At 41.9% G+C, this 9775-nt stretch overlaps 1 protein-coding gene across 1 annotated transcript; it reads left to right on the top strand.

The window, feature by feature from the left end:
- Positions 1–954: 954 nt before the first annotated feature.
- Positions 955–7709, top strand: npffr1l2 (neuropeptide FF receptor 1 like 2; the record flags this gene model as incomplete). The annotated part of the gene is made up of 3 exons (XM_080049780.1): positions 955–1297; positions 6228–6327; positions 6746–7709. The coding sequence occupies 3 exons, from the start codon at positions 955–957 to the stop codon at positions 7707–7709; spliced, it is 1407 nt and encodes a 468-aa protein (XP_079905906.1).
- Between the last annotated feature and the right edge of the window lie 2066 nt (positions 7710–9775).

Genomic DNA, 9775 nt, shown 5'->3' with positions numbered 1-9775 from the left:
TGCCAGGGTCTTGTTAAGTGTCTATGGTTCATTATTTGTCACACAAATGGTCTCACTCTGTGTTTTCCCCCCACTAGACATGAGCTCATGTGTTCCTATAGGTTTATGCTGGCAGCATTTGCTCTCCACAGGGATTAGTATTTCCCACAGGTTCAGCGCCGGGAGGATCAACAGTCGAGCTAGCAGATCCTCTTGAGCCAGCCAAATCAAACAATCCTCCAAACAACATATCAGGATAAATTATACTTCACTCACCCTTTGTCCAAGAACTGTGTTTTACTCTCTGTGTGTATGTATTCTGTGTTCTTGAGCTAGACGAACAAACATAGTACAGACGAGTGACGTCAGAGGAATAGAACACAATAAAGAACTACTTATTGGCTCAGAACTGGGACATAACATAAGTATCAAGAAAAGACATCGCAGTGCAAACAATTTTTTTTAAGTCAATCCATCTGGAAATATTGACACTTTCCCTGCTTTCCAGATCACATACCATATAGTATGTAGAAAAAATATTTAGGATGTCCCGATTCTTGTGGCCAGATTTAGGATGGTTAGAAGTACCCGGATGTCCCACTTCATCCGGCCAAGATTGTTAGTGTTGAAAACTACATCCGATTTGGCCGATTCTGACCCACAACCCTGTGGGCACGTGAAGTGACGTCACATCGACGAAGCCTCCACATCAAAACAAACGGGGATGCGCCGGATATAAAAGCAAGAGGCAAGATCAAGGCATAATGTTATGATGAAATAAAAGAGTAAAAGTATGTCCCAATAGTATGCCTACTGCATCCTAACTAGATTACTTGTATCATCGGATGTAGTATGTTGAATAGAAAAAAGAAAGACTATGTGATTCGGAACGCAGGGTGAGTTTCCAAACTGAACGCTAAATGGTCGCTGCTCTTCACATCATTGATTCCTCCCGCAGTGTCCGTTCACCCCAGGATGGAGCTGCTGGACAACATGGATGAGAAATGGATGGAGGTGGAGGGATCAGCCACCACAGCAGCCACAGGGAACAGCACTGTGGAAGGTGCAGCAAACTTCACCAACATAACCTATTTCCCCTACTATCAGCATTCTCTGTACGTGGCTGCCAGCTACATTGTGGCCTACTTCTTCATCTTCCTGCTGTGCATGGTGGGAAACATCCTGGTGTGTCTGATTGTGCTGGGGAACCGCTGTATGCTAACAGTCACCAATGTCTTCATCCTGAACCTGGCCATCAGTGACCTACTGGTGGGCATCTTCTGCATCCCTACAACACTGGTGGATAACCTTATCACAGGTAAGGCCACCTCATAACTCCACCACTGTAAAAAAGGGTTGCGGGCTCAGGTATTTTTTTTTTGTAGAGACACTTGAGCAAGGTGATGCTAGACATTTTGACTCAATGTCAACACTCGACCGCATGTCATTTTATACCAATGATTGCTACAATGGTGAAGCAATGCTAGGATGCTACTACTCGTATTGACAGACAATTGTAAAAACCCATCAAAGTGATAATGAGGTGACATGTGGCTTGTCACCTCATTATCACTTTGGATGAGACAGTCTGTGATAGATCCAGCTTTAGTATTACTTCAGTGACTTCACTCAGGTGATCTCCCGGAGACTTTCCATTGGCACACTGAAAAAATGTCTTGAACCACTAAGGAAGTGAGAACCCTTATACACTGTATTTTTTTTAAACTCTCCTCACCCACTACAATCCAATGGATTTAACTCAGCTAGAACCTGTTTATAGAAAAGAGATGTGCATGTGTGTGTGTCACACAAGTTGATTTTCTGACAATTTTCATTATAGCACAAGTATTATTGAAAATATATTTGTTTTCTATAATGCAGAAACAAAACAAAACCTGGAAACATAACAATGGTGACTATGACAGGTTCAAAATGGAATCCGTCTTGTGTATGTGGTGTGTGGCTGATTAGAGATTTGGATGCAGGTGAGGAGATGGGTAAGGAAGGCCGGGTTCAGGGTAAGGTGATGATGAAAGGAAATACATTGAGAAGGCCTCTTTTGGATGCATGGACTATGGAAATAAAGAGGGACAATGTGACAGTCTCCCACCTTCCCTTTTTATTAACCTTTATTTATACAGGTAAAACCTCATTGAGACCCAGGGTCTCATTTACAAGAGAGACCTGTTCAGGTAGGCATCAGCAGCAACACAAAGTTACAGACTAACTAAACATACAGGAGACACAACACAGAACACAAACGGTAAAATAACGCAGTAAAAAGGGCAAAGAACAAGTTAAGTACAAGTTAAGTTATGTACAAGTGCAGACCCCCACGGACTGTCTCAACAGCCTTCCTACTAGCAGTCTAAAATCCCCTAAAGAAATAAAACTGGACAGCTTCAGCCTCTGCTGGAGCTTGTTCCAGGTTGCAGGCGCAGCGTAGGAAAATGCCTTCTTGCCCAGTTCAGTACGGACTGACGGGATGGCAAATGAGATGAAGTCCAGGGACCGGAGGCTGTGATCGGACTGTTTCCGTGCCAGATACATTGACAAATAAGAGGGGAGCAGTCCGATAATGGATTTATAGATAAAAAGATACCAGTGAGTGGTTCTGCGCATGGAAAGTGAAGACCAGTTTGTGAGAGAGTACAATGTACAGTGATGTGTGAGGGGTTTATAATCAGTTATGAATCTCAAGGCCCCGTGATATGCGGCATCCAGCAGTTGCAGGGAGTGAGCAGAGCGAGGTCCCGACCCGTGAGATTTTTTTTTACCTTTTAAAGTGAAATGCATGAATCTGGTGCACTTTGACAAACACATATTCATCCGCGCCCCCTCTGCCATAACTCGGTTTGAAAACCACTGGCCTAAAGTGTTGCTTTAGCGTGTGTAACGCATCTACGCGCCATCTACGTGCGTAAACCAATGTTTCCCTATGGAAAAATTGCCGATTTTATACGCGTCTGTACGCTTTTAACGCGTGTAGTGTGGCCGCACCTTTAGCCACACAAACACCCGTCCTCCATGGATGAGAGAGGGATAGAAAGAGAGAGTGAGAAACAGAGGACCTAGGACGCTGATGGTGCCACACAGAGACCCTGAGTAGAGAAGATAAACATTCAGGGTAACACTTTATAATAACTATCCGTTGTAACTCGTTAATAGATCATTAGTAAACTCTTAATTAATGATTATTAATGATTTGTTAAGTGTTTGTTAGCAGTTTGTTAAGGATTTATAACAATGGTAGATAGTTAATAGCTTAATAATTGAATCAGTTCATCTGGGAGGTAATCCGAGATACTGACGAGGCTGAAATAGGCTATAGACTATACACAGTGCATGGGCAACTGAGGGCAGCCCCATTTTCAAATATTTTTAAATAAACTCAATACACACTGTGCATGCCATGGACTTAAACGTGACGTGATCAATTAATCTCGGATTACCTTCCAGATGAACTGATTCAATTATTAAGCTATTAACTATCTACCATTGTTATAAATCCTTAACAAACTGCTAACAAACACTTAACAAATCATTAATAATCATTAATTAAGAGTTTACTAATGATCTATTAACGAGTTACAACGGATAGTTATTATAAAGTGTTACCACATTCAGTTATTGCCTCACTCACTCATGGCCTATGCTGTGTGGCAAATCACGTACTTTAACCAGCATTTGTGGTGATACCTGATCTCATGCGCAAAGGGCTGATCAGCTACAGAATCAGTTGGACAGTTAACTCTTTCACGCATTGTCTGGTCTTCCAAGTCCACAGTGTGAGTCTTGAAAACTGCCCATTCTTGATTCTAATGTCTGTTGTTTGATTGCAGACAAAAAGTATTCTTTATATTAAGTTAATTTAATAACTTGTAATATGAGATAAGCTCACATGCAAATCAAGTCACATTGTAAGTTTAACATTCCAACATTTCTTTGAGCCATGCATGACAGTCTTTCATTAAATTTTTTATAAAGATCAAAAGTCTGACTCAATCAGTGTGTGTGATGAGAAGAATCAGGCGCATGGTTGATGACAATATTGTCCTCAAAAGGCATGTTTGTCTTGAGCCGCAGTCTCTATAGCAACACCATAGCAATATGCATAGCCCGTCTCAGCAAAGTTGATACAAATATGAGTACTAAGCAGATACAGAAGCTACGTATACTCCAATGAAAGGACCTGCTCACAAAGGTTTTAAATTATTGTTTTGATAAAATGTAGAGGGTCCATTAACGATTTATATAGTCCTGGTAGGTATAATGTATAGAACTTCCTTCTAGTCAAGGGAACAGTTCATGCATGCACTGCAAGGCAATAATGATTCACTATCGTAGAGATGTTGATTCACAAGAGGAAGTTTATGATACTGTGTGTTCGCCAGCCATTTCAATGAGTGATGGAGCTATCAACAGGTTCAGAAAAAGAGGGAGAACAGCCATTTTCCTTCTTTGCTTGAACATAATGTAGTTTTTTTTACCATAAATTACATCTTTGAAGCTTAAAGCTCCCATATTGTGCAAATGCACTTTTCCGATGTTTTTGAACATAATTATGGGTCTACGGTGTGCCTACAGACTGCCAAAGTATCAAAAAAAAGAAAGCTCTCTCCTTTTCTCACTCTCCCCTTTTCTGAAACCCTCCACCTCTCCACCCAATATACTCCAGTCAGAATTCTCCCCGTTTCTGACGTCAAAAACTGGAAAGCCAGAAGCTTCCACTGTGCAGTCCACCCCCCTATTTCTTATTGGTCCACGGCCCCGAGATCTTCTCGAAAAATATTCCTTCACCCCCATGTTGTTTGCTTGTTGCTAAGCGACAAGATGCCTGTAGTACGGCAAAACATGATGAATGTTGCATAATCCACTAATTTATCTTAACCACAGCAGCCTCGTTTTTAATAACACAACGGATAGGAAGCTACTTGTGCTTTTTTTTTCAAACAGTGAAACTGAAATAAATGTTTTTATTGGTATTTTTGCCTGACTGGTGTATAGCTATTAGCTTTGGGACAAGCATTCAGCTTTTGCTCATAAAAACATATTTCTATTCCCCACACCAGTCTGGAAATGCCTCGTTTTTAACAGGACGAAGGATTGGAAGGTATACTGAAGAAGTCTGACTTTGAAGATCATTTTTTCACTGATTTTAGTGGTATTGTTAGCAGCTAGCTTCAGGACAAGCATTCAGCTTTTGCTCATAAAAACATATTTCTATTCCCCACACCAGTCTGGAAATGCCTCGTTTTTAATAGGACAAAGGATTGGAAGGTATACTGAAGAAGACTGACTTTGAAGATAATTTTTTCACTGATTTCAGTGGTATTGTTAGCAGCTAGCTCCCGAGCTAGCTTCGCAGTAGCCACCATCTTTTGCAGCATTTTTATTGTGAACATGCCGTTTCCATTAGCGTGTGGCTGTCATCTGTATGAACATAGTCTATCATGTAGACAAGGATAGGTCATGTCAAACTGTTCAAAGTGCGTTACTAGCACTAGAATTGGTTCTTCTCATGGGTAGGCTAAACCTAACTGTGCTAACAGGCTATACGTCATCATTGTTTACAAACAGACAGAGGGTTAGGCGTATCTGGCTTCGCTTCCAGACAGGGGGAGCTCAAAGATTGTATATTTACGAGGGGAGCTGCAGCTCTTTTTAAAAAATAGGCCATTGTGAGATTAGCTGAACATCAGCATAGTACAATTATTTTTCAGCAAACAATTGAAGAAAAACGTATTAGGGACCACTAACACCATATAATATGGTGTACAATAGAACCGAAAAGTGTATTATATGGGAGCTTTAAAGCAAAGTAAATACGACGTATTATCCTCAATTGGTTCCTTTCATATAAGAGGGGAGCACTATATGCGTTGTTGCATATAGTGCACTGTGTAGGAGCTACAGTATGTGTGCATTCAGTGAAGTCTGGTTAGCATTTAACCTTGAATGCAATTTCGCAACCAATGTATAATGATAGCAATTTTTCTGAGTGTGCCTCTCCTGTGCTGAAATCACAGTGCTGGATGCCAACCGTATTTTCCATATCTGAACTAAAAACACAGCTTTAAGCATCTTTAGACTGCCTGAAGTACTCTTTCCTGCCAAATTCCAATCACTCTGTTGCAAGTTCTGCATGAGTAATATGTGAAATACAGGTATCATTGTATAACCATTGAAATCCAGTTACTAGCTTGATAACAATGTGTCACTATTGAGTTGTTTCATCTTTTCTATAGGTTGGCCCTTTTCCAACACTGTGTGCAAGATGAGCGGCTTTGTGCAAGGAGTGTCTGTGTCTGCATCAGTCTTCACTCTGGCGGCCATCGCTGTTGAAAGGTTAGTGTATGTTGTGTTTAGATAGCTTATACTTATAGTATCATATAATACAGTTTAATTGATAGCTTGATGAAATGACAAGACTAAACGTCTACAGTGCTAATGGCTCTGTGAATATATTTAGGCAAAGCAGTTCTTGACTGCTGTCACTGAAAAATACCAAAATCACTTTATGAATTAACTTAATCATTCAGAATGCATTTTTTCCCAGTAGCACTTTGGTTATGATCAAAGGTGTCACAGACATCTAGAAAAAAATGTGAGATTTTCTATTCCCATGTGCTTAGCCTACCAAAACCAAAACATTAAGACCAAATCCTGTGCAACCACAGGAAAAAAAAATTCTGGAGCCCTGTTTATGGTTGCTATTTTTGTCTTGCCGTATTGCTAAATAGTGACTGTGCTCTATCTACTACAGGTTTCGCTGTATCATGTACCCACTAAAACCCAAGCCGACTATACTCGTTGCCAAGGCAGCCATAGTGTTTATCTGGGTGCTGGCTGTGGTGATCATGAGTCCCGCCGCTGTGGCCCTGACTGTGGGCATAGTTCCTTTCCACTACATGGTGCACAACCATGACTTCAACCATACGTTCCCCCTTTACACCTGCTACGAAAACTTTGCCAACCCTCAGATGAGAAAGGTCTATACGGCAGTTTTGTTTGCTCACATCTACCTCGTGCCCCTCACCGTCATCACGCTGATGTATGGCAGCATCGGAGTCAAACTGTTCTCCTCTATAACCTCTAAAAGACAGCCACCGCCGACCAACGCCGCGGTCCACGTATCCAAGAAAAAAATTAAGGTGATAAAAATGTTAATCCTGGTAGCTTTGCTTTTCATGCTGTCCTGGTTGCCACTCTGGACCCTAATGATGATGGCTGACTACGCAGGCTTTGACAGTGACCAGTTGGAGCTTCTGACCAGCTACATCTTCCCCTTTGCCCACTGGCTGGCTTTCTCCAACTCTAGCATCAACCCCATCATCTATGGCTACTACAATGAGAACTTTAAGAGGGGCTTCCAGGCGTTGTGCAAGTCTAGGTCCTTCTATTGCCGCATGCCCTGCCAGCTGTGGAGGAGGATGGTCAGGTGGGGCAGGAAAGATAAGTCGGTTCAAGTTCCTTGTGGAGGTACTGAGTTCAGAGATGCCATCAGCAATCACAACCACCTGGTCTTGGGGCTGAGAAATCGAGTCCATAATGATAACAAGTTGACTGACTCTGAAGAGGAAAATAGGAGTGCAAGGGTGGGGAGTGTTGTGGTCCACTCAGAGAGATGTCCCTCCGATCATGGGTTAGAAATGGGCGCTATGCTTAAGAAAGGCAGTAATGGTGAACAGTCACAGGTACCTTCAGTGTATCAAGCATGGGATAACTGAGTGCTCCTCAAAGTTACCCAGAAATGACCCATTAGGAATAGATGATTATCTGATGTTGAACTGTTGTGTGCTTAATGTTTGCAATGATGGTTACACACTGCAACCCTAGTTCTGGGCAGTGCAGTGCCTAATATCTTACATAAACAGTTACGATTGCTGATGCTCATTAGATGTGTGAAACTTCACTGGTCTCACGATTCGATTACGATTCACCAGTCAATTATTTAATTGCGAAAAGATTCTCAATACATCAAACATTTCTTGCATCCTTGAGTTTCTTTATAACTGCACATTGCAAATGACTACTTTTTCAGGGAAGAAGCTTAAGTATGAAAAGTATCAAAGTTTGACTTTATGCTGTTTATGCAAAATACATGGGTCGTTTTAAAGGTCATAAACAGAAACCTGGCACAGAGATACAGTTCCATTTACAACCCCCAAAGCTAGCCAGCAACGTCGCCAGGTAATTTTCAGCCAGGAATGTTTTGAGTGTAGCCCCCAAAACATTCTGGGTGTAATTTGCACCAAGGACCGGGTGGCAAATTCGTAGAATATTTCACCTCCGCATCACAAAGCATCTTGTAATAGAGAAATGTCCCCTTCTCTGATGCTCTATGCTCAGTAAACAAGGGGAGGCACATGACACTTGACTTTGATTTCAAACCAACTAGTGCAGTGCCCATAAGAAGCAGGTATTAGCTTATGCTTGCTTAAATGTAACCTGTCTATGAAAGTGGTGTAGCCAGCACATAGGCAGTGTCAAACAGTCATTGAAATGGATGTTGCATCGCTCGTCAATGTCACTTTTGGTCTTTAATAGGTTTTGCACCATTCGAAAAATCTGAATATCGTGCAAAAGTTCATTTATTTCAGTAATTCAACTTTAATGTGAAAATAATATCATATACAGACTCATTACATGCAAAGTGAGATATGTCAAGCCTTTATTAGGGGGCCAAGCCCGAGTAGGGCTGGGACCGCGTTTTGCAGAGCAACGCGGTTCCCAAGCCCTGCGGGGCAGGGAACCCTATTGTTCTTGTAGGGATTATTATTAGGGGGCCAAGCCCGAGTAGGGCTGGGACCGCGTTTTGCAGAGCAACGCGGTTCCCAAGCCCTGCGGGGCAGGGAACCCTATTGTTCTTGTAGGGATTATTATTCCTATTATTATTTTTCTCCGCGAGAAAGTGGTGCTGCAGCCCAAACCGTAAAGGGTTGGGACATGCCACTTGCATAGCTTATCCAGGTCCATCCAAGGAACGCAGACAAATGAATTCAGACATGCCGGCCACTAGGTGGCGCTACAACGGCATAAAAACGCGTTTGGGGCTATAACTTCAGCACAGAAAGTCCGACAGTCAAAAACTTGACATCCACAGATGCCCACAAGTCAGCTGCATCTTTTGAGATAGGCCACGCCCATTTTCGTATATATACATTTTTCGCCACATCGCAAAAACTGTGTCGGTCACCAAAACATACTCCTCCTACAGTTTTCGCCCGATTTGGACGAAACCAAAAGCATTATGCTCTACCGACTCCCACGAGCAAAAGTTGGTCAAATAATTTTTCTACGACCATCGGAAGACCAAACGGTAGCGCTTTAAAGATTTGCGAAAATCCGTTAAAAAAAAAAAAAAGAGGGATTTTCTTGAAACTCAAGGGAGACTATCATGGGGCATACCTGAGCCTATGGCCAAAATATGGGAAAGACATTTTTATGTGGGCCGGACTTATTAAAAAAAAGAGTTTTTCAATTTTGTTGCCTGTTTTCGCCATTTTCTAAGTCTTTCGGCGGGAAAATGGGAAAATTCAAAAAAGTGTCTTTACAATGGAGAGGATGACAATTTGATTTTGCTATAACTCCCCAACCGAACATCGCACATTCAAAAACTTGACATCCACTTGTTTGGTACATTGAGCTGCATCTTTCTATCTGATGTAGTTTTGCGAATGTCATCCATAGGAGGCGCCAAAACCACAAAAAGCAAAGAAAACGCGTTTGGGGCTATAACTTCCACACCGAACATCCCACATTCAAAAACTTTACATCCCCGGATTCCGTGAAG

The sequence above is a fragment of the Ammodytes marinus genome, assembly GCF_949987685.1.
Source record: "Ammodytes marinus genome assembly, chromosome: 2".
NCBI classification, from domain to species: Eukaryota; Metazoa; Chordata; class Actinopteri; order Uranoscopiformes; family Ammodytidae; genus Ammodytes; species Ammodytes marinus.
Note: the sequence above shows the minus strand (reverse complement) of the source record. Positions and strands in the feature narration are given on the sequence as shown.